The sequence below is a fragment of the Phycodurus eques genome, chromosome 19, assembly GCF_024500275.1.
Source record: "Phycodurus eques isolate BA_2022a chromosome 19, UOR_Pequ_1.1, whole genome shotgun sequence".
NCBI classification, from domain to species: domain Eukaryota; kingdom Metazoa; phylum Chordata; class Actinopteri; order Syngnathiformes; family Syngnathidae; genus Phycodurus; species Phycodurus eques.
Window position 1 is genome coordinate 13,027,492 of NC_084543.1, and position 26,043 is coordinate 13,053,534.

General features: G+C 42.7%; 1 protein-coding gene across 4 annotated transcripts in view; it reads right to left on the minus strand.

The window, feature by feature from the left end:
• Positions 1–24,690, minus strand: part of mrtfba (myocardin related transcription factor Ba) — a 31,317-nt gene extending 6,627 nt beyond the window's left edge. For 2 of the 4 annotated variants that reach the window (XM_061705753.1, XM_061705750.1), the window contains exons 1-12: positions 24,532–24,690; positions 15,623–15,702; positions 7,693–7,942; positions 3,988–4,053; positions 3,769–3,824; positions 3,610–3,685; positions 3,274–3,435; positions 2,980–3,143; positions 2,748–2,900; positions 2,417–2,664; positions 1,916–2,081; positions 145–1,206 (exon numbers count right to left, since the gene is read on the minus strand). In XM_061705753.1, the coding sequence (XP_061561737.1) occupies positions 145–1,206; positions 1,916–2,081; positions 2,417–2,664; positions 2,748–2,900; positions 2,980–3,143; positions 3,274–3,435; positions 3,610–3,685; positions 3,769–3,824; positions 3,988–4,053; positions 7,693–7,843 (2,304 nt within the window). In that variant the 5' untranslated portion in view covers positions 7,844–7,942; positions 15,623–15,702; positions 24,532–24,690. The remainder of the gene's footprint in view (positions 1–144; positions 1,207–1,915; positions 2,082–2,416; positions 2,665–2,747; positions 2,901–2,979; positions 3,144–3,273; positions 3,436–3,609; positions 3,686–3,768; positions 3,825–3,987; positions 4,054–7,692; positions 7,943–15,622; positions 15,703–24,531) is intronic. The other 2 variants (XM_061705752.1, XM_061705751.1) reach the window with 2 other exon arrangements.
• Between the last annotated feature and the right edge of the window lie 1,353 nt (positions 24,691–26,043).

Below are 26,043 nucleotides of genomic sequence, written 5' to 3' on the forward strand. Positions count from 1 at the left end.
ATGATGTAGAACACCATTTACATAGCAGATGCAACTATCACCATTTAACTTACACACATTAGGGTGGAAACCCATTTTAAACCATTTCAAAGTGAGCTAAACTGAACTTAGGACATGGTTTAAGCATTTGTGCTCTCTTCTTACTTGCAGGTTGACGGTTGTGCTTGGGAGCTTGATGGCAGTGGCGTTGTTAGGTAGTGACATAGGGAGTAGGATCTGAGTTCCAGTATGGCCACTTGCTGTCAGCAGAGTTGGAGGTTGTCCAGTTGTGGTTAACAAGGTTTGGCGTTGCCCGAGCACCTGGGACACCCCGCCGGGATGGCTGATGAAGAACTGCTGCAAGCTGGGGGTGGTGGGTTGAGACTGTGGTTGGGTCTTGAGTTTGGGGCTTCTGTGGGAATGGCAGAGAAGCTGTGGGCTAGTGCTTACTTGGGCCTGGGTTTGGGTGATGAGCTGTGTTTGGGATTGCAGCTGGATTGGCTTTCCAGAAGAAACAGTCACATCCTCCAACTTGACCACAGTTTGCAGTGGATTTGTTAGAGTCTGGGAGCCCAGGATAGAATTAGGAAGGGAAGTTGGAGAGCAGTTTGTCAAGACTGTTTTCTCTGGTTTTACAGTGTTTGCGTTCAGGACTGTGGAAACAGGGTTCATGGAACATGAAACTGTAGTGAGCTTGGAGCCTATGGTGGTAGAATCGGTATAGCTGCTCTGAGTCCTCTTCTCCACCTCCAGCTGCATTTTGAGTTCCTCCACCAACTTCTGCTCCTGTTCAAGCTTCCTCATCAACTCTTCAATTTGCCGCTCTTTCGCATGGAGCCTCCTGTCCTTCTCTGGCACGGGCAAGGTTGGGAGAGCTGAGGAGCCTGGTCTTCTTGAGCCTGAGTATACTAACTGTATTTCATGTTTAACTTCAGACATGCTGGCATCCTGGTGGAGGGTGAATGGATCGTTGGGAACAGGGGAGACTGGAGGTGTGGCACTCATGTTCTCAGAAGCTCCCTGCTGGGGTGGATGGACAATGGCAGGGCTGGTAGTGGTAGTCTCCATGGGGATGGCAGTGAGTGTGGTAGTGGCAGGTGTGGGAATAGTGTTGGGAGCTGAGGAGCTGGTAAGATCCTGGAAGGGCTTCAGCTTTTCGATCAGATCTGTTTTAGTTCCTGACACAGGGAGGCCACGCAGTTTTAGCTCCAATTTTAGCTCGGCCACCTAGAAGAGAAATAATGGAAAACTAGCTCAAGCCAATTATATATCAGCTCAAAGTGTCAGCTTTGATTGAATGTTCTTAATTATTGGTACCTAGAATAACACTTAGCACTACCGTTATGTGGATGTCGATGGGGTCTTATGTCGTAATTGCAAAACCCTGCTAGCTATAAAATATTTGTTTTCTTGGATTGGGTTTCTTAAGGGCAGCATGTGGAAACAGTGGTTAGCATGTCTTCCTCACAGTTGAGAGGTTCTGGGTTAAAATTTAAGCACAGGCCTTCTTGTATGAAGTTTTTATGTACGCCCCGTGCTTGTGTGGGTTTTCTCCGGGTACTCCCAATCTAGAAAAACAAGTACGTTAGGTTAATTAAAGACCCTACGCGAGTGTGAATGGTTGTTTGTCTATCTGCCATGTGATTGACTGGCGACCAGTCCATGGTGTACCCCACCTCTCGCGCAAAGTTAGTTGGTACACGCTGCAACTCAATCACGATCCTGAGAACAAGCGGTAAAGATAATGGATAGCTGAGTTTTATTGTGCATGATGTTGGGGTAGGTAAGTATGTCTGCTCAATGGCTTCCTATATGTATACAGATTGTTTTAATATAAGACACCCTCCCTTTCATAAAATGACAATATAGTTTTAAAAGTCCCTGGCATGCTTTGAAAGTGGCGCTTTTGTGAGGTCACTTCATGAAGTTTAAGTACCTTCATCTCCTCCAGGTTGGCAGGCAAGACTCCGGGCTTGCGGTTTGATAATGAGTTGTTCTGCCGGGCCAGAGGCATTGGGGGCAGTGGAGGTGCAGTGGGCAAAGAAACCACAATGGAGGCCGGTATACCGCTGGCATTGCTGCTCTGGCGTTCTGCCACAGGCCTACACAAAGAAAAAAAAAAAAAAGTTATCATCATCACAGCAAACAGTACAATTTGAAACGCTGAAACAGGATGAAAGACAGAAAAAGGAGAAGTTAAAAAAAACAAAAACAAAAAAAAAGATGTCCCATTTTCCATTTTTAGACTGTTAAAACCAGCTGTGTGGCCATCACTTTACAGTTGTAAATATCCCTACCGCAGAAATAGAGGCTTAAAATGGCTTCTCAAAGAAGCCTATGTGTAGTAGTTTTTATAACTATGAAAACTGGAGAATTGGGACCTGGCCCGTCCCTGGTGTGATATGAAGTATTGTTTTTGGTTATTTCAGAAACATACTTGAGTGGGGCTGGTAATATAGTCTGATAGTTGTAGTGTTGCTGTTGCTGGCTGAGGATTTGCAGTTGCAGGAAAAGCTGCTGTTGCTGCAAACGTCGGGCATAGGAGGAGTCCATTGGGGCCTCACTGGGCTCTTGCTTCTGGTCTGGTGGAACATACTGGTGGTACTTCAGCTTTTTCACTCTGGGTTTGGCATCTTTGCCTTTCTTACTGCGGATCTTCTCGGAGGGCATCTTGTGCTGGCTTTGCTGTAGGGGAAGGGCACCAAAACATTTAACTGTACCATAAAGATTGCAGATAAAAAGACAATGAGAAGAAGAAGAAACCTTACTACACGCACTTTCACCAAGGTTGGGCCTGGCTTAGAGGAAGCAACTGTAGTGACTGGTTGAGCATGAGAAATGGCTGGGCGGCTTGTAGGCTGCTCATTAGTAACGATCACCCTCATGAAGTCTGTCGTGGATTGTGTAGCAGCTGAGGGGGACTGATGAATTGGACAAGCGTACAGACATTTATTAAACTTTTTGACGACAGATAGCAGCACTGGTATTACTCTATCTGACCTTCAAAATGGGGCCTGGAGGAGGTAGGGCTGGCGAGGGAGGTTCTTGGCATTTGATGTCCCCAGGTGAGGGCAGAGAGCTCAGAGACTCCTGGCTGGCAGGCTGCTCCGGGGACAAGGCATCACTGCTGTCCTCATCCATGACCTTCGGATAGTTCACCTGCCCTATTACCAAGAAACCATGAAGAGACAACAAGCTTCACAGAGCAGCATAGTTCCAATTAACTGTTGATGCAAATATTTTTTCCCTGTGATCCTGAATCGGATTGCTGTTTGGTACTATTTCTGATCTCACCTATTAAGGCCTCTTTAAGGTTGGAATCCACAGGCAATATGTTCTTCTCAACTAGCTCCATGGGACCGGGTCTCTGGGCTATTTTTTCATTCAGGTTGTCAGCCAGCCGGGCCCTTTTCAATTTCATCTGGGTGGCCTGTAGTGATGGCTCAGCTCCAGTCTCTGGAGGAAAACATCACAGATTAAGTATACATAAAAGCGTGTAAGTAGTTTTAGTTAGGGAAACATCCATTTACTATCAAGTGTCTAGTGCAGAGGTCAGGGGAGTAATTTTATCTTGGGTTTAGGGGGGACAACAAAAACCAAACATGGATATAAAATGTACACTATACTTGCCTTGCAAGATATGCATCCTGACCAGTTCTGCTCTCTCTGGACGACTGCGGATCTTATGCTTAAGAAAATTCTCAGTCTGAGGAGAGTCACATAAGAGACAAAATCTTTCAGAGCTTATGATTTTTTCCCCCCAAATTATTTTCAAACTGTGCAGCATACCCTGGCTCTCTCCAAGCTGCGAATCTGCCCATGGAACGCAGCTGGGCTCTTTAGCGCTAAACAGAACACAATTTGGTCCAACATTATTCCCAAACAATGAACCCCCACTAAAAAATAATGGCTAACATGCAAATCATCACAGTTGTCAGTATTAGGTATACTCCCACACAAACACACACTCCTTAGATTGATGTCCAACTGACGAGCGTTGTTACTCACGTGGCATGATGCCCTGATCTACCAACTGCTCCCGAGTTCGTCTTTGCTGAAGTCTCAACTGCAGCACTGGTAGGAAAAATACAAGATTATAACCCAAAAAGACAAACTCGCCAAAGAAGAATAAGACCAAAAAGGGATGCACATGATTTGAAATGAAAACAAAAGTGGAAACCTCAAAGAAGCCACAACCCAACTGACACAAACCAACACTATATTGCAATATAGGGGAGTTTTCATAATATTCACGCTAGTCCATTCCAACGGTTCTTGATGGTCATATTTGTCTAGCCCAAATTCACCCAAGGATGACTTAATGGACCTTGCTTTGTGCACTGGGGCAGAAAAGAGCCTCTCCAAAAACTCAAAATGAAGACACAGGAGGAACAAAACGAGTCAAGTCTCCAGTGATTGACTTACTGATTGAACTGTAAATCTAAAAAACTTTTTCTATATGGTATAATGTCTAGCACACCAATGATGGTATACATCAAGCGCTACAGGCTAAAGATATTGAAATAGGGACTGGTTGTAAGTGCTGTGAAAGTTTGCATTCCTGGTGCAAGAGTGGAAAGTAACCACAAAAAAAAAACTGAATGATACTATATTATCATAACTGTAAATTCAACAATTTGCATATTCCTTTTGATATGCAGTGATGGCAAAACAGAGATTTGAGATTCACACTTTGTTTTCATCGCAGCGAAATTCTCTACAATTGATGCTAATGCTTGAGATACTGTATCATAAAAAAAAATATATATATATCACAATTTTGTTACTCTGCTGTCTCCAGCAAAGTCGACATTGCAAGTGAGAATATGTTCACAATTGTCTTACCTGGATAAACAAAATATTTGTCTCACCCATACTTTAGTGTCAGCGAACAAGGTACTGAACAGCCAACGGTTGGGCTGCACTGTGTATCTCATACATCAGTCCTTCAGTGCATCCCATAGGATTTGACTTTACATATGTATTTTTGGTGGATGTGTCTTAAAAATGATAACACTGTAAATGTAAATTATTACATAAGAGAATAAATTAAATCATCATTATAATTTTTGTTCTAGAGAAATGGTTTAACTGTTTGGTACACCAACTCTGGAGCTTGTGCATCACACAGATAGGCTTACATTATTCTTGGTGCTTGTAATGATGGCATAATAAATGATCACATGATGGAGTGCCTCATTATGAAAGTTAAATGGAAGACTCCCTGCCCATCTTGATCTGCTCTGCTGTGTAGTGTAATGAGTCCCCTGTCGAAAATAGACAGGGCATGTATTTTTAGCAGTGTACAACAAAGCGGCTGTGATCAGCTTCATAGGGTGTGCCGCAGCTAGAAAAGGTCCCGTTGGTACATAGCCATTGGTGTCCTACCCAGTTTGCTAAAACTTGACATTTATGGTAAAGTGTGGTTTTTTTTTTTTTTTTTTTTTTGGGGGGGGTCAAGCTTGCCTGGCAACTGCATCTTGCACTCGTAAAAGTATAGAAATCTGCATCGATCTGCTGGAGGAAACATTTCTACTGCACAAAATGGGCTATTACGGTTGCTGAGAGTCTGCATGATCAACTGGCAAAAACAATGCAATCAAGAACAGCACGCAGCGACACATTTGGTTTGGGTGAATCACAGACACGTCAACTTGACAAACACATGACGAGAATTGACGCAATTGGGTTGGTGAGCTGTTTATAGAGACAAACAATCACTATTGGCAGGTCAAATAAGAATTATTAGGGTATTGTTGATACAATTTAAAATTACTGTCTGTATAACATAAAACAAAATTGAGCTTAATCTGTAACACTAAGAAATGTATTGAATCAATAAACGACATTTTCCCTAAAGCAAGTCACTGGAATATTAATTATGGTTACACAAATATAAACCGGGCTTAATTTTAGCCACAACAAGATCTGAGTGACTGTTCGCTACTCTGCTGACTGAGCAGCATTGCAGCACTCCCTCCACTTCCTGCAACTATGTGCCCAGTGCAACTGAAGTGTCTCTGACACAGGAATGATGGCGGGCAGATTTACATCTGGGCATTAGGGGCAATATATTAAAGGGGCTCTGTGGTTGGCCCAGTGCTAGTGATGGATCATATGGTGGAAAGCATGAAGTGTGTGTGCGTGTGTGTGTGTACTCACTGGAGGGGAAATGACAAAAGCCCAAATGATGAGTGAGCAGTACTACAGTTGACATTCCACAGAACCCTTTCCACCGCCAAGACGTTTCACTGGGGTCTCTTGCAGAACTCAGCAACCATGCACAGCATATAGTCCTACACCCTGCATTCCCCTGATAAACTAGTGTGTTGATTGAGATTAAAGCTTGTGCAGTATATAATTTAACAATCACGAGTTGAAATCCAACCTTGACTGTCATGACCAACCCATCACTGTGTGGTTACCGAAACAACCACACTTTGATATCATGCTATCGCAGTTTTCTTGGGAAGTACAATCAGGGTCCCTCCAAAAGATATGGAGAGATTTATTAATGGTTGGCTTATAACATGAGAAATATTGACTGTTCTTTCTGTCCAGTTATAAACTGAATTTTGACAAACTTACAGTATCATACTCCAACAATGTTCAATGAATCTACCATGAGCTGGTATTACAAAGAAAAGCAATTTAACACGGGACTACATGTGATGACAAGCTTTACCAACTATGCACCGTTATTTCTCGCGTATAATGCGCACCCATGTATAATACACACCCCCAAAGTTGACCTCAAAATTCTGGAAAACCCTTCTACATATGTATAATGCCTTTTTACAATGCATGATTTTGCTTCTACCCATATGATCAAAACATTATCTGTATTTTGTTAATTTTTTCCAAAGAATTATTCTGATGTGAAGCACCTTATTTGAACTGACGTGAAGCACCTTATTTACTTGCTCTTACTTTGAAATTCACAGTCCTACTTTTAGTGAGTCAATGAGAAAACACATAGTTGTGCTCATGTTTGATTACCCAGGCAGAATTTGTAAGATGGGTACAATTCTTTAAAGAAAACGAAGGGCCAGGTGAAACACATTTAATTTTATTTTAATGGGATTCTGTCAAGCATTTCAGAAACCCATTATCATGAAACAAAACAAAACCATAAAGAAATTAATGATCATTGTTGCTCAGTCATCAGTCGTATTTAAAAAAACATTTCACAAATTCTGCCTGGGTATGTAAACTTATGAGCACAACTGTACATATATGCAGTGAGACGTACCCCTGTCATATTGGAATCTAAGTGTAGGCAACACCTTTTTCATAACCTCTGGGGGGCAGTGGCATATTAGAATGAAAGTGTACACCTTTCTCATAACCTATAGATGGTGGCATACATTTATAAAATGTGAATGTTTTTTTTCATTTTCCCCTATACCTATGTATAATGTGCACTATTGACCTTTGACAATTTTCTGGGGGAAAATGTGCATTATACATGAGAAATCACGGTATTTTATGAAGAAGGCAATAAACTTTACTAAAACACAACACTAGCATGCATTCATCTCTGGACACTAGTGAAGGACTCGCTTCAACTCACTGCGTGATTTCCGCATTTGTTACCAAGATGTGACGAGTTAATTATTGACCATGAGTCCCAAAAAATTCCTGCACTCTTTCAACATAATGGCCCACTTAATGATTCTGTCCATGCACACACACTCAGGTTAGTAACTTCACCGTTCTTGCGTTCATTGAGCGGCAGCAGATTCTGGGTGGGCTGCAGTGACAATTCCTCCATTTCATGGGTCACTGCTTCACTCTGGGGACTGGGCACCAGCAGACACATCCCTTCTGCCCCGAGGAGCCCCTGGGAAGCCTGGGGCTCCATCCAACTTCAGGAGAGAACTTGGGGATGTTCGAGGTGTCCCAGGCAAGCAGCAAGTATATGCAACAGGTCACCGTCCTTCAGGTTGAGTGTGGTTGCTACCTGTTAAAAAAACAAGAAAAAGGGGAAAGAATAAATTGTCTTTCTTAGAAAATCTTGCAAGAATTAAGACATTCTTGCAGGCGCTTGAGGAACATGAGCACTTCAGAATCATTATCCTGTTGGTATGACTACTTCACCCAACTGGCAAAATGCTAAGGGTGGCATTCATTACAGAACATCTGGAAGAGCTCAATCCAAGCCCACATGGATGACCATTATACAGAATAACCGCTGCCCATGGAAAACAACATCCATTTAAGCATGAATGTCTCTATGTTCAGACAGGCTTCACAATCTGGAATATGACATCGTTGTGGTGGTTTTGAACAGAGGGAACGGAAACATTTCGGGGAGCAAAACAAACCATTTAAGCTTCCCAACGGGTACTTAATAAATAGATGACAGCATGCTTGGTTTAAACATGAATGCCATTTATCAATCTCTAGCAGTGCTATTGCCAACATCTCTCCATTCCAGGACCTCCAAGACCTATAACTAACGATTCTGATGTTACTGTTGGCTATGTTGACATGGTCGCTGTCATTTCTCCCTGTAGGTCCACAAGTACCAGAAGTGTTCCATGATGAGATGATCCGCATAGAATATGGGAGAGAAATTTAAATATGTGGCTACAACTCAAATGTGTTCATTCTTGGAAGTGACTGTGATTGCAAAGTAATACATCCAAACACCACAAACCATACCTCTCTTAAAACCATTGCTTTCCTACAATGAAAAATTGCTATATGATGAAATCAGGCATCATATATATTTTGTCTGTTATTGACTAACTGGAAACGACAAAGATGAAACTGTGTAACTGCGTGAAAGTGTACGTTTTGTATGTGACATGGTTGTTGGTGTCACAGAGGGTATAAATCTCCCCTACCCCCTTTTTTGGGGGGGAGGGGTCCAACCAGCAGTACCATGTCACAAACGATAAATCATCTCCAAATGGTTTCTGATCATGAGCTTACTAGTGTCAAATGGCCACCTCGCTCACCTTTGGGTGATAGCGAAAGAGGGAGGTTTGTTTTATACTCTCATCGGTATGGATTAAAATTTTTGAGTAATGATTGTATTACCTTACTGAATCCATCCACCCATCCATTTTCTGCCATTTATTGGTTCAAGGTCATGGTGCAACGTGGATTGATTGGCAGTTAATCACAGAGCAAATAGACTACCTGCTCGATTTAGAGTCTTCAATTAATTATTTTTGAAAGGTGGGAGGTAACCAGAGTGCACTAAGAAAACCAACTCGAGCACAAGGAAAACATGCAAATTCCACATGGAACGCTCCAAGCCAAGATTCAAACTTAGATTTATACAGCGCCTTTCAAGGGGGAAGAATCACCCCTTTTATCACCTTTAATAAACAACTATTTGTACATTTACAGTTGGAGCATTCGAACCCTTTGGAATTTCTTAAATTTCTTCATAAATTGGTCATAAAATGTGGTTTGATAATCATCATCTTTTTTTGGGGTGGTGGTTGGGGTAGAGGGTTTAGATAAGGGGATGTCGTCAATAATTGCCAAATGTGGGCCTGTGAAGGCCTTTAAAACTTCTCTGATTAAGGGCTATACAAATAAACATGACTCTAATTCAAATCACAAGAATAAACTAACACAGTCTGATTGAACAAATACCACAGGGAACAATTATATGTTTTTGTATTTTTATTGACAATAACATTTAAACTTTCACAGGACAGGGAGGAAAGATGAACCGGTGGACATATGTTTCAAGAGTGATTTAGAGTCAGGTGTGAGCCAATCTGTAGTCCAATCAATGACGCAAGATTGGAGGTGTGGCTTAAATTTGCTCTGGCCTCGAGAAAACAGTTTAGAATTGTCTTTTGCCAAAAAGCAGTGCCTTATGTGTACCATGACTCACTCAAAAAAGCTCTCAAAAGACCTACAATTAAGAATTGTTGACTTGCATCAAGATGGAAAAGGTAACAAATGTATCTCTAATAGTCTATGTTCAGCAGTCTATGTTAAAAGAAACTGTCTATAAATGGAGAAAGTTCAGCACTGTTGGTGCCGTGGCCGTCCTGTAAAAATGACTGCAAGAGCACAGCACAGAATGCTTAATTAGTTATAAAAGAACCCTAGTGAGTCAGCTGAAAACTTGCAGCAACCACGGGCACATGCCAACCTCTGTTGACAAATCCATACATAAAACATTACATAAGAATGCCGTTGCTGTCCAAAAAAACATTGCTGTTCATTTTAGGTTTGCTAAAGAACATTTGGATGTTTCACAACACTACTGTCAAAATATTCTGTGGACAGATGAAACCAAAGCTGAACTGCTTGGGAGAAACACACAACACCATGTGTGGAGTAAAAATGGCACAGCACGCCAAGATTGAAAACTTCTCCCAATTGTGAAGCCTGGTGGAGGGAGCGTCATGGTATGGGCGTGCTTTGCCCAATCAGGGAAGTTTTCTATCATCGATGGAAACATTATTTCACAAGTTTATCAAGATAATTTGTAGAAGAACTCAAGGCCATCAGTCCAACAGTGAAGCTCAAAAGAAGATGGGTGTTGCAACAGGACCATGACCCAAAACACAGAAGCTAATCATCAACAGAATGGCTTCAGAAGAATAAAATACATGCACTGCTGTAGCCCAGTCAAAGACCTGACCTCAGATGCTGTGGCATGACCTCAACAGAGCTATTTACGCCAGACATTCCAGGAATCCCCCTCCTTGAGCAGTCACCTTATCATGGTGGAGGGGTTTGTGTGTCCCTATGATCCTAGGAGCTGAGTTGTCTGGGGCTTTATGCCCCTGGCAGGGTCACCCATGACAAACAGGTCCAAGGTGAGGGACCAGACAAAGCACGGCTCAAAGACCCCTTATCAGGACGACAAACAATGGACTTTGTTTCCCTTTCCCTGACGCGGGTCACTGGGGCCCCCATCTGGAGCAAGGCCTGGTGGTGGTGATCGAAGGAGAGCGCCTGGTGGCCAGGCCTGCACCCATGTGGCCCACCCTTTTTGGAGTCCTTGGAGGGGGTGCTGGAGAGCGCTCCCGCTGGGGACTCCATCATTCTGCTGGGGTACTTCAATGCTCACATGGGCAATGACAGTGAGACCTGGAAGGGCGTGATTGGGAGGAACGGCCCCCCGATCAGAACCTGAGCGGTGTTCTGTTATTGGACTTATGTGCTCATCAAGGATTGTCCATAACGAACACCACGTTCAAGCATTAGGGTGTCCACACACGCACTTGGCACCAGGACACCCTAGGTCGCAGTACGATGATCGAATTTGTGGTCTGTCATCGGACTTATGGCCGCTTGTCTTGGACACTCGGGTGAAGAGAGGGGCAGAGCTGTCAACTGATCACCACCTGGTGGTGATTTGGCTCCGATGGTGGGGGAAGATGCCGGTCCGACATGGCAGGCCAAAATGTATTGTGAGGGTCTGCTGGGAACGTCTGGCGGAATCCCCTGTCAGAAAGAGTTTCAACTCCTACCTCCGACAGAACTTTGCTCATGTTCCGGGGGAGGCGGGGGACATCGAGTCCAAGTGGACCATGTTCCGCGCCTCCATTGCTGAGGCGGCCGACCGGAGCTGTGGCCGTAAGGTGGTCGGTGCCTGTCGTGGCGGCAATCCCCGAACCCGTTTATGGACACCAACAGTAAGGGATGCCATCAAGCTGAAGAAGGAGTCCTATCGGGCTTTTTTGGCCGGTGGGACTCCCGAGGCAGCTGATGGGTACCGGCTGGCCGCGCAGAATGCAGCTTTGGTGGTCGCTGAAGCAAAAACTCAGGTATGGGAGGAGTTCAGTGAGGCCATGGCGAAAGACTTCCGGACGGCTTCGAGGAAATTCTGGTCCACCATCCGGCGTCTCAGGAGAGGAGAATACTTCGAAGACCTCCTCAATTCCACCGACACACCTTCCCATGAGGAAGAAGAGTGTGGGTTCTTTGAGGCGGGCTCTCCTCTCTCTGGGTTTGAGGTCACCAACGTGGTTAAAAAGCTCCTCGGTGGCAGGGCCCCAGGGGTGGATGAGATTCGCCCGGAGTTCCTCAAGGCTCTGGATGTTGTGGGGCTGTCCTGGTTGACACGCCTCTGCAACATCGCATGGATATCGGGGACAGTGCCTCTGGATTGACAGACTGGGGTGGTGGTCCCCCTTTTTAAGAAGGGGGGCCGGAGGGTGTGTTCCAACTACAGGGGGATCACACTCCTCAGCCTCCCTGGTAAGGCCTATTCAGGGGTGATGGAGAGGCGGGTCCGTCGGGAAGTCGAATTTCAGATTCAGGAGGAGCAGTGTGGTTTTCGTCCTGGCCCTGGAACAGTGGACCAGCTCTACACACTCGGGAGGGTCCTCGAGGGTGCATGGGAGTTCGCCCAACCAGTCTACATGTGTTTTGTGGACTTGGGGAAGGCGTTTGACCGTGTCCCTCAGGGAGTCCTGTGGGGTGGTGCTTCGGGAGTATGGGTTACCAAATCCCCTGATACGGGCTGTTCGGTCCCTGTACGACCGGAGTCAGAGTTTGGTCTGCATATCCGGCAGTAAGTTGGACTCGTTCCCGGTGAGGGTTGGACTCTGCCAAGGCTGCCCTTTGTCACCGATTCTGTTCATAACTTTTATTGACAGAATTTCAAGGCCCAGCCGAGGCGTAACGGGGGTCCGGTTTGGTGGCCTCAGTATTGCATCTCTGCTTTTTGCAGATGATGTGGTTCTGTTGGCTTCATCAAGCTGTGACCTCCAACTCTCACTGGAGCAGTTCGCAGCAGTGTGAAGCGGCTGGGATGAGAATCAGCAACTCCAAATCTGAGACAATGGTCCTCAGTCGGAAAAGGGTGGCATGCCCCTCCAGGTCGGGGTTGAGATCCTGCCCTAAGTGGAGGAGTTCAAGTATTTTGGGGTCTTGTTCACAAGTGAGGGAAGAATGGAACGGGAGATCGACAGGCGGATCGGTGCAGCGTCTGCAGTGATGCGGACTTTGTATCGATCCGCTGTGGTAAAGAAGGAGCTAAGCCGAAAGGCGAAGCTCTCGATTTACCGGTCGATCTACATTCCTACCCTCACCTATGGTCACGAGCTGTGGGTCGTGACCAAAAGAACAAGATCCCGGAGACAAGCGGCTGAAATGAGTTTCCTCCGCAGGGTGTCCGGGCTCTCCCTTAGAGAGAGGGTGAGAAGCTCGGTCATCCGGGAGGATCTCAGAGTAGAGTCGCTGCTCCTCCACATCGAGAGGACCCAGATGAGGTGGCTGAGGCATCTGATTCGGATGCCTCCTGGACGCCTCCCTGGTGAGGTGTTCCGGGAACGTACCACCGGGGACGACCCAGGACACACTGGAGAGACTACGTCCTTCGGCTGGCCTGGGAACGCCTCGGGATCCCCCCGGAAGAGCAGGATGAAGTGGCTGGGGACGGGGAAGTCTGGGCGTCCCTGCTAAAGCTACTGGCCCCGCAACCAGACCTCGGATAAGCAATGGAAAATGGATGGATGGATTCCAGGAATCTTGCTGCACTGCAGCAGATTTTAAATAGGAATGGTCCAAAATTCATCCTGATCGTTGTCCATCTGATCTGCAAGTACAGAAAAAGTTTGGTGCCGCCATCAATGGTAACACGTTATTAAGTAACGTGTTACTCCAAAATTCCGCCATTTTGAGTAACGAGCAAAGTAACGTTACTTTCCCTGGGAAAGTAATCAGACTACAGTTACTTTTTCAAACCAGCAATAGTTACTTTTGAGTCATCAATGTCTCTCACTAAGTACTGATTTGTGGCTGCTGGTGACTCGAAAAATCACAGTTCAGCCATTCAATGGCATTTAACTGTTCACGCAGACCGCAGATTTCTCAGTAAGCGGAAGAAAGTGATTGGGAGGTGATTGTTGATTGTACAATGCACAGTGACAGGGTGCAGTCCCATAAAAGTGCAAAGAAATGCATGATTTCACTATCGCCACACTATTTTTGTTATTTTTCTTTGTAAAATGTGTATTTGATAGTTGTTACTTTTTTTTATTTACACATTTAAGAATACAGTTTTACAGCCATGTTAAGTGCTTAATGCATTGTAGATTAATTATTCATACCGAAATGCGCGGTCATAAATCCTCACACAATAAGGACTGACTCACGGAAGGACTTACAATACTTATCTTAAATATTTACAAAGAAAAGTGAGAACTTTCAAGTTTGTCTGTATTATGAGCTGGTTTGACGCGCTGCACGGCTGACGTCACGTAAGTAAGTGCTTCTCCCCCGTCAATCACCCACAGCGTTAAACAGTTGCGTAATCTTGTCACCTTTTCTCACTCTTCGCATCAAAATTACGATGTTGGGGGCAATAGTGCGTGTGTGTGTGAGTGTGAGTGTGTGTGTGTGTGTGTGTGTGTGTGTGTGTGCGCGCTCCAATATCAAACTGCCACTCACTTTCACGTACACGCACAAACGCACGCACGCACACACACATGCAGTTGCCTTCATGGACCACAATCTATCTATCAGTTAAGATTAGATAGGTTTACTGAGAATGGTGTGCTTGTTTACATCTAGGTATTTACTGTACTGCGTTGTCATGTCAAGTCAGCCCTAAGTTGCTGATTTAATGTGGCTTCAATTACACAAATATTTAAGTTATTGGTTCATATTGATGACATCATTCTTGTGTGGCATACATTACCAAGTAATGGGTACAGTTAAGCTAATGCTTTTTTTGTACTGTGGATAAGTGATATTCCTGCCACTTGGCAGCTGCTGAATAACTGAAATGTAACTTTTTTTCTAACTTAGTTACTTTTCAAATCAAGTAATCAATAAAGTAACTAAGTTAATTTTAAACTCAAGTAATCAGTAAAGTAAATAAGTTACTTTTTTTTAAGGTAGCTGTGGCAACACTGATTACTACTAACGGAGGGTCAAACAGTTATTAAAGGATAGCTATTTGGCCACACCCACTTCAACACTACGACAACACTGTGCTATTATAGTCCTGATTCTGGAAATTGGACTTGCCAGATTTTGAATGACAGCATTATAAATGTGCTTCTGCTATAGAATGTGACTACTGTACTTCAAATCTAATAGTGAGCGGTCCTATAATTTTGCAGATTTTGGCAGCCGGAGCTCAGTTTGTTATGACTTGGCTTGGTGACTGGCGGATGGATGGTTCACATCCTGCTACGGACCAAAATATGACTATTGGAACTGGATACTGGGGAGGTGCCAGTTCTGTTCCCATGCATTGCTTGTGTTCCATCTATCTCCCATTGGCTTGGTTTGCTTTTTTGTATGCAGTCGGCTCACTCTGACATCATTTGTCTGTGTGGTTATAGCTCTGACCCAAGAGTGTACCCATGCTCAAGATAACATTGTATTTCCCCACAAGGGGACCAACATAAGGCTGTTGTCCTTCTATTTACAGCCAATAAGTAATACATGTATTTGTAAAAGTTATGTTTATTTGCTTGTGGTGTGAGGTTCACACACTTTGCTGAAGTCTGATAAAGTAAACTTAATGGAAGGTCATGCTCCTTCTGGATAGACACCATCACAAAATTTACAATAAAAGCTCTCTGTTAAGTGAGTAGGCGACAAGGGAATATGAATAAAAATCAATATCTTGCCCCACCCTTAATGATGAGCTTTCATTTATAGTAACCATATTATTGCTGTTATGATGGTAAGTGCCTACCTTAAGTAGCAGACGACAGAGAGGGAACGAGGTTAGAGGCTTCTTTCCCTTGACAGTAATGTTAGACCATGGAGTCACACCTGATAGGAGACAAAATTAGGCATTTATAATGACAAACACCAGACATGAAATTTAAGATTCCTTTGGATGTCTGTGCTTGAGGATTTATATACGGAACAAGTCTGGTAAAAACATGAATGAAATAAAAACATGTAAGGCTCTCTGTTGAAAGAGCAACAATAAAATGGAGGATGAGTACCACTTTAAGATGCTTGAATGAAGGTAGTTTACGTTTAAGGACACAGGGAATAAAAAAGGGAAGCTCGCACATTGCTTGGAACAAAGGCAATGGGCTCTATGGAACTGAATACTAGAGAGCCAGACTGCAGTCTGAGGGGAGCGACTCTCAGAATACAAAATCAATCTGTACGCACACGCACGCACACACACTCCTCAAGTGATCTTCAGCAAATGTGCCTAGGTTACAAAACATTTGGTTTGGATTCATAAATGAATTTACGGCGCTGCCTTTGTTCAACAGATGTTTTCATGTGGTATTCCCCACTGAACACAGCATCATGTTGGCCATGTAAAAATAGCTAACTGCAATGTTTGAGTCGGTCCGAGATAGCTAAAAAAAACTCAGAAATGAAAGAATGGGCTCTGGGAAAAAAAAAACAAATATGTGAGAGAATGCAAGAGAGAGGAAGGAATACATAACTGTTATGCCTGATGCAAACCAGTAAACAGTAAACATTGGAACTGCACAGGCAGTGATAAATGTATGTGCAGTTTTCTTTAAATAGAATATAAAGCTCGTCCCGCACACGCCGAAAACAACTGAACTGGATAATCATGACAAAAATTCAGCGGTGACTCATACCCTCACACTAGGCGATTGGCATAGACAAACTTGCTGAAACAGAAAAACTGCAACCCCTGACATTCTTATCGGGAAACAGCTTTTTGAGATACCACATAAGCAGTATTCATTGATTAATTCATCTTCTGTACCGCTTCTCCTCACTAGGGTCGCGGGCACACTGGAGCCCATCCCAGCTCTCTTTGGGCGAGAGGTGGGGTAAACCCTGAACTGGTCGCCAGCCAATCGCAGGGCACATGTAAACAAACAACCATTCACACTCACATTGACACCTTGCTCTGGCCTCTGTTGCTATGTTATAATAATTCAAAGAGTGGAAATGCAAGCGAAATGAATCACCACACTTCACTTTTTCAGCCACAGGTACATATGAAATTATAAACATACAGTCAATAAGTATTCTACTATACACACTCTCTCTCTATTGTTATGACTTGAATCACAGCAAAAGCAGTGGCAGACAGTCAGGCACTCATTAAACCTGGTTGCCGAACCATGTACACTACAACAACAGTGTAGTCGGTTTCGGCCGCATCGCTCCGTGTGCAGTGGGCCTAAGAGTCCCACGGGTTAAAGTGCAAGTCGATACATGAAACTGCAATGAAATGAAAATACCGGTACAACTGCTAGAGGAAATTAGGCATTTTATTATGTAGGTAGGCATTAGGCTTATCTAATAACATCCAACATGAGCTTTATAAAAAGCACATTGTCGCTCTGAATTTGTTTCAAAACCTGGGTTGTGCTGAGCAGAATAACACTGGCCAGATGAGTTGTGCCGAAGCGTGGATGCAGCACTACTTCCCATCAGTTATGTTTTTGCTGATGCTATTGATAATTAATTCCATAAAATCGATTAACTTCATCATGATTAAACAAGTTATATTGCTATCCCAAATGGAAATAGGGCTTTAAAGCATCTAAAGCCAGATATTGGTCAAGAAACCAGTACTTCTTGAACTGATAAGATGGACTTTTATTTTATTTTTCCATGAACAATAGCCTACTAGTAATTTTCCATTCTTAATGAAAACAACACCATCCTGGTTGCGGCAATGTTTTGGACATAGTCCAATAAAATACTTCAAATTCTTCAATCTATTTTGACCAAACCAAACAAATGAGTTGTTTTACCGTCATTGAGGGAATAGAAAGTTCAGTGTCCCACAGTCTTGGTGCAACAACATGAAGATGTCGAAAGGGTTTGTTTTACAAATAGTAATGGCTGCGTCAACTCCCACACAAACCTGACCTCAAGTGACAGACGTTATGTGTTAACGGCAGTCTTAGCTTAAACGCTAATGTAGCACTAACTGTTACAATTATCCTGTTCCGATCAAAAACTGAGTTTGCGAGAAGGAAAAAAAAAAACCTGCAAATTAGCTATTTTGATAAGGATAATGAAAATGTGATGAATGATTTAAGGTTTGTTTCAAACATGCCGCCCAAAAACAAAGAAATGAATATTTACAATCTAAATTTTAGCCCGTACTGAAACACTGTGCTACTAGTCAGAGGAAGAAGTAAAACTTACGTGTACCTAATAAATACTGTGCGTTTAACATGTTTTACAAATAAACCATCTTCACTATAACAGGTCCTATTGTAAACAATTGTGCACAGTATTATACAGTATATTTATAAGCACTAAGCTCATACACACATTGCACACATGCATGATAATCCCTTTGTGTCAAGATTCCGTTGGCGTTTGCAGTTTAGGGCCCTAAATAGACATGATCTGGTCCAAGAAAAACATCTGCTTTTATACAGTGATAAGAAGAGCGGTGATGTCATCACTTGGAAGTTGGACTCATCAAGTAGAGGCAGAGGTCGGCTCTCTTCTCACAGACTCACTCGCACTTGCGTCGCCGCTTCCTTCCTGGCTGCCCTTGTGCACTGAAAACGGTAGCTAAGGAATGGACAAAGGACAAAAAAACATGACCCGATTCCACAAAGCTTTTGGGAAACGACATCTCACCAGACTTAGAAAATCTTGAGACCTCAGCATATACCTCGCTGGAGTTCAATTCAACGAGCATCAAGCAGAAAGACTCCAATGTGTCGCCGATTGCGTGTCCAATGTTGCCAACAGTGGCGTTGACCGTAAACCGTAAATATTCAGATAGATTGCAGCTGGCTGGCTAGCTGCTTTACACATTGTTATCAAGGGGAGAGTATTTTATTGTTTTCACATTAAATCAGAGGTTAATTTTTGAAGCTAAACTCATGTTACAAAAAAATTAGACGTGAAACACAACTGCGACGCAACTTTCACTTCACTGAATGAGGGCTGGGCGATTTATCCATTTAATCGCTAAATCTTTTTTTGGGTGGTCATATCGACTTTTTTTTTTTTAAACAATGAAAATATTAACTTTTCAGGGTTTATGACTTGATTTTCAGCTGATCAAGATTGGGTGAAAAAGATGGGTTTTATTTATTTTCTGACATTTTAAATGTCACAAAGTGACAACATAACCCAAAGGTACAAAGAGCTTGACAAATGCAACACTAATAGCTTCGTTTCATATTAAACAATGTAACTTTTTGGGGTATTTTTGTACCGGTATAATATACAGAAACCTCCAAAAGTGTTGGAACGGCAAGGTCAATTCCTTTGTTTTTGTTGTATACTGAAGACATTTGGGTTTCAGATCAAAGGATGAATATGAGACAAGTTCAGAATTGTAGCTTTTATTTCATGGTATTTACATCTAAACACCTCAAGACAGAGCACCTTTTGTTAGAAGCCACCCACTTTTCAAGGGAGCAAAATTATTGGAACAGACATTATTAAATTAACTTAAAGTGAATAACATTTAATATTTGGTGGCATAACCCTGACTTGCAATAACTGCATCCAGCCAGCGACTATTGACTTCACCAGACCAATGTGGCGTTCCGATTCTGTTTGCTGATGAGTAGTTTGCATCTTGTGCCATGGCATGTATATTTCTTCTTTCAGTCTTCTTCGAACAGTGGATTGTGATACCTTCACCCCTGCCCTGTGGAGGCTGGCAGTGATGTCACTGACTGTTTTCTTTGAGTGTTTCTTCACAGCTCATCAACTGCTGTTGATACCCTTGGCTGACCTGTTTGATGTCTGTTGCTCAGTACACCAGTAGTTTCTTTCTTTTTCATGACATTCCAAATTGTTGTATTGGCTATGCCCAATGTTTGGGCAATAGCTCTGATCGATTTTCCCTCTTCTCTCAGCTTCAAAATGGTTTGTATTTCTCCCATAGACAGCTGTCTGGTCTTCATGTTTGCTTTACAGCAAATGCAAGCAAACATGAAATCAAATTTAACACATCTAGATGTATATACCATGAAATAAAAGCTGGAATTCAGAAATTTTGTCTCATCTTTTGATGTGAAACACAAATGTCTTCAGTATACACCTAAAAAAAGGAATTGATCTTGCCGTTCCAATACTTTTGGAGAGGACTGTAAGTGAAAGTGACACGCAGACTCAATGTGTTTGTGTGTGCGTGCGTGACACACACACACACACACACACACACACACACACACACACACACACACACAGTCTCTGCCCTCCCTGAGCATGCTTCAAACTGTTTAATGACAACCCAAGTGTAATTACTGTGAAACTAAAGACGTAAAAAAAATAATTACACACATTGTATATTTAAATACATGACCCGGTCATTTTAGAAATCGCCAGTTCAATGCTAACAGTCAATGGAAACCACCATTGATGGGGTTGCTAGAATTAGCACTAAATCACAGGCAGGATTTACCTTCAAATAACGAATATTTATACACAAACTCCGCAGTACCATACAGACAGGCAATATAACAATACTCAAAGGCATAAATTCTTCCTAATCTATAAAAAAAGAAGTAAATGTATTTATCATGACGTTCTATTCTTTAAAAAAAATTTTTTTTTTTTACTGCAAACGTTTTGCTCCGTGCGTGCATCGTACCACACTGCTCCTAAGAGGCCAAGACGCGCACAGCAGGAAGAGCAGATATACCGTTATTTCTTGTGTATAATACGCTCTCGAGTATAATGTGCAACCCCCAAAATTTATTCCAAAAATCAGGAAAGCCCTTCTTCCTATGTATAACCCACATCCATTGATATATTTACATGCAATAAATGTTAGTGGTGCTCCCCTCCTAATTTGTTTTTTTTCTTTAAGTCTGATCTGGGCGGCACGGTGGACGACTGGTTAGAGCGTCTGCCTCACAGTTCTGAGGTGAAGGATTCAATCCCCGACCCCGCCTGTATGGAGTTTGCATGTTCTCCCCGTGCCTGCGTGGGTTTTCTCCGTGCACTCCGGTTTCCTCCCACATCCCAAAAACATGCATGGTAGGTTAATTGAAGACTCTAAATTGCCCGTAGGTGTGAATGTGAGTGCGAATGGTTATTTGTTTATATGTGCCCTGCGATTGGCTGGCAACCAGTTCAGGGTGTACCCCGCCTCCTGCCCGATGATAGCTGGGATAGGCTCCAGCACTCCCACGACCCTAGTGAGGATAAGCGGCTCAGAAAATGGATGGATGGAAGTCTGATCAGTATTATTATTAATACTAAGGTTTGCTTGTTCTTTAGTAATGTATATATTACTGTGGTGCACCCGAGTGTTTAGTTTTTACACTGCAGCTTTAGTGAGCCGCCATGTTTTTATGATGACATCATTGTTTTTTTTGCTTTTTTAACCCGTCATGTTCAGCTGCGTGGCCTTGCAGAATGGGACGTCATTGTTGATGTCATTGTGGCAGCTTGCTGTCAGAGGATTTCCCAGCATGCCTAGCGCCATTGTACAGTTGATAAAATGCTGTTTTAAGTCAGTTAGTCCCCTAATCCCATAAATAGTTGTAATAATATGTATGTTAATAGATCTTATGCGAGTTTATCTGCCCTCTGCAGCTTTTGCTGTGTTTTAACTATTCTTTTTATGAACGTGTTATCTGGGCACATGACCGCTCTAGCTTTCTGTATGTTATGCAAGCTGACTGACGTGCTAATGGTCATGTGAGAGGTAGAAAAACTGCAGTGATAAAACTAAATGTGTGTGCGCGCCACAGTAATACATACATTACTAAAGAACTAGTAAACCTTAGTAGGTTTCATACTGCAGTGTAAAAACTATACATTCGGGTGCATCACAGCCTCAATACCTAGACACAATAAAGGAGTAGATGAATTATTTTAAATGTTTTTTTAAAACATTTAAATGTGAACCTAAATATGATGTAAACATAAATCACAAGACTTAAAACTGATAGCTTTTCTAAAACACACATATACTCATATACCTCATTTCACTGTGACGGAATTTTCTAACTTTTACTATAGCTATGTATAATGCGCACTGGTGACTTTTGAAATTTCTTTTTTTTTGTGGGGGGGGGGGGAAATGTAACATTATACAAGATGAATTAGATCCCTATTTAAAGGTAAAAACAATGGGGGGGAAATATATTTTTTAATGGTCTCTAGCCTTTACATATTGCAGATTTTTACCTAATGCAGGGAACCTATGGCCAGCCATGGACAGGGGTTCACTCAACTTCACTGAATCTCGATTTCCATTGGCAAAAGTTGTTTACAAATCTGAACAAATTGGAGCTCGACCAATGAGTTATGATCAAGTTTAGAGGTTCCAGCTCAAGAGTGGGAAGTCACGGAAAGCCTGGTATTAACATATCAGACTCGTCTTCCCATAAATTTATACGGCCTGAGGAGGTTGAAATAAAAACTCAGGTAGTGATGATTACTTTGCCATCCAACCATATGCATGACATTTAAGTTAATGTACACTTTTCAACATGTGGCTACCACATCCTTCCTGCATGCATGACTCACAGTCTGGATTTGCTGAGGCATCACCTCACTTCTTCAGATCAATTAGAGGGCGATAACATCATGCGGCGAGACCAGCCTTATCCTGTCTCTCATTACTTCAGTGACATACAGTCATGTGTTTTCGTTTGTTTGTTCCATAGTGTGTGGTGCACCCAAGATGATCAAAACCACACACATTACAATATCTCTACCGACAATTGCGAGTCCATCCATCCATCCTATTTTCTATACAGGTTATCCTGTTCAGGGTCTGTTGCCCAGCTGACTTCGGGCAAAAGGTGGACCACACCCTGCAATGGTCAACACTCAATCACAGAGCACATATTAAGTCAGACAACCTTTCACATTCACATTCACATTCAAACCATCAATTAGTGGGAATTGAACACACGTTGCCTGCACAGAAGTCTGTTGAGTGAACCATTACACCATCAGTGACTCACCTGAAAGTCTCCACCCCACAAACCAGATGTCTGTCATAGTACCAACTACTGACCACTGAGAGGCAGAATGGTGCCATAAAGCATCCAGACTATCGTAAAATACAAACAAAAAGACAGAGAAATAGAAGAAGATTATCTGGTAACTAGATTGGTGATGCAAACGCTTCTACCTATTTTAAATGTGGTGAATGACTCATGAGACACATTATACAAACACTCCACACGACCAGTCGCTCCTCTATTTGTGTCTGGCAACAGCGTGAGCTTCCTAACTGGCTATCAGTCATTTCGTTTCACAGTGACTGAATCCCAAATTTTGTGTTAACCACAATGATTTCCGATAGTAAATATTGGACAGGTTTAACTTTTACGATTGTCAGACCCGGTTGAGCAGAAAAAGGAGTAAAAAAACACTCTTAACACATAACCTACGACAGGATAATCAGTCTAGATAATCTTTCAGAGACATCCGACTTTTAGGTTTTTGCTGACTTTGGTTGGAAGGTGCGGGGGGAAAAAAAGGGTCAAATTCTGCTGGTTATCGGTATGCGTGTATCCCGCTTAATTAGATCAAGTGCAGAGCAATAACAAAAAAACTTTCTATATAGACAATAATGGTCATTCTCATTATCACGAGCAGAAACTGGAAAAACTGCACAAATACGAACCACAATCATGATGAATTGTACGGAAGAATGAAAACCTCTTTAGCAGTGGAATAAAAGATGTGCAGTAATATATTTCGAAAGACGGACTTTTGATAGTGAATGGGATAGTGTCTGGAGAATCATTAACGTGATATGTTCATAAATTGGACCTTGACTAGAAAACTCGATATAAACCAATGTATTAGTAATAGTAGTTTTTAGGGGTGTCCCACCCATGGGGAACGTGTGTGTCACAAGACCCCCTCCACCTTTTTTCCCCCAATAACGTTGCGAGCTGTGTCAAATGTTAACATCTACTTCACAGTTCTGAGGACCTGGGTTCAAATCCGGCCTCGGCTATGTAAGGTTTGCATGTTCTCCCCGTGCCTGTGTGGGTTCTTTCCAGGTACCCCGGTTGCCTCCCAAGTCCCAAAAACATGCATGGTTGGTTAACTGAAGACTGTAAATTGCCCATAGGTGTGAATGTGTGTGCGGGTGGTTGTTTGTCAATATGTGCCCTGCAATTGGCTGGTGACCAGTTCAGGGTGAACCCTGCCTCTTGCCTAGAGTTAGCTGGAATAAGATCCAGCACGTCCGTAGTGAGGAGACGAAAAATGGATGGATGGATATAGTTGGTATATTAGTAGGGAAAAAAAAGGACGGCGGGCCGTAGTTTGGACACCTCTGAGCTAAACACACAAACAAATTCGTTAGAAATGTACATAAATAAATAAACATCTCATTAGGCCGAGGGTTACAATTAGGTAAAAATAAATGTTTGAATGACATTGCTTTGGGCATTGTTCGTAAAGGAGAAGGTCAGTGGGTGTGGGGCGCAGCAGACTTTCAATCTGACAGGTGAGTCACTTACCCACAGGATCAAACACTAAACACTGAGCCATTGTTGACTGTTTCCGAGTACTGAAAATAAATACAACTATTGACTACTCATGGTGCACCTATACTTTAGCGCGTAGACCCTCTCAAGAGTTATGTCGCTGTGCATATCTTTACATTTTGGCTAGTTAGCTCGTTACGGCGAGCTAACATGCTAAAAACAAGACAACACCGCCATGGCGAGCAGAACTTACCAACTAGACAACACAGGACAGCTCAGTACGTCCGACTTAACGTTCATGGTGTTATATCCGTAGCTGACAACTGGCAAGTCCTCTGTGATGTTTTGCTCTCCTCCGGCAGTGAGGTTGAAGTTTATTTGACGGAGTAAAATGGCTGCGACTGCTCCGTGGGTGCTGCTGGAGTGACGTCATGGCGCAGCCGGACATGAAAAGGGGGGCGTGGCGACTCGCCAGGGTGTTGCCAACTCTCTGTAGCTGTAGGTTAACAATCGGGTACAACAGGAACCCGACACCTTTGTTCCGTGTCAAACCCGTTTCGTAACACCGACACCGAACAACTCAAGTCCCGTCTCGAGTCTCTCGACGTGTTGTCGTGGTACATAATAGTCACTCACATGTGCACAGCATGTAAACTGAACCAGCTCATTAGAAATGCATTTAATCTGTAATTAAATAGCCCAATTGCATTAAGTATAGACTTAGGTGTTTACTTCAGTAAAACAACCATAGTGTTATTTTATACTTTTTGTTGTTTAACTAATTGTTATTGGGTGAGGTAAATCCTTTCCTTATATTTGAATAATTTTGCAATAAATAGTGTGGAATTGTAAAATCTATATTCTCTCCCCCCACCCCCTCAAAACAAAGGTACAGTATGAAATTAATCATTCAAATAAATTCCTCTCAAATTTCATAACTTGATACTTTAGGGCGGCAACTAACAATTTCATCCATCCATCCATGGAGATTATTTTCTCAATTAATTAGATAAAAACACATTTTTTAAATTTCCACCCCTTTATTAAAAATAACATTTCAAATTGACAGTGCAGAAAATGCACAAATAGAAAATGATTATGATTCAGTTACTGGTTTGATCTGTAACATGTCAGAAAATAGGCAATGCTGATCATTGTATTCCAAAGTAAAAGCGTTTTGCAAATGTCTTCTTTTGATGAAACACGAAGACCTGAGAATATGTACTGTTGAGACGCTGAAATTCCAAGGATTTGGATAATTCCAAGTTAAGCTCCGACTGCAACGGACAATCAAAACTGCTGAAAGGATTGTCGGTAACCCCCTACCCACCATTGAGGACTTGCACGCTGCCAGAACTAAGACAAGGGCGTGCAAAATCCTCTCGGACCGTCTGCACCCCGGTCACCAGCTCTTCCAGCTCCTTCCCTCAGGTAGGCGCTACCGATCAACGCTAACTAGAACTAGTAGACATTCCAACAGCTTCTTCCCTCTTGCGATCAACTTCTTAAACACCTAACCTATAATTCCATTACAACAAGCTGGCAATTTTTTTGACTTGAGTTCGTTGTCACATTTCTGTGGGGCCAATTATTTATTACTTGTGCACTCACTGTAGTTGTCTCGCCATGCTGCACTATTTGCATATACTGGCCACTCATGCCAGAGTAGCATCTGCTCCATTTGCACACTGATTGAGGAGTATCTGTAACATTTGCACAACCGACATTGTCCCAGATGATCGCACTACTTGTCACTTTAAACCGC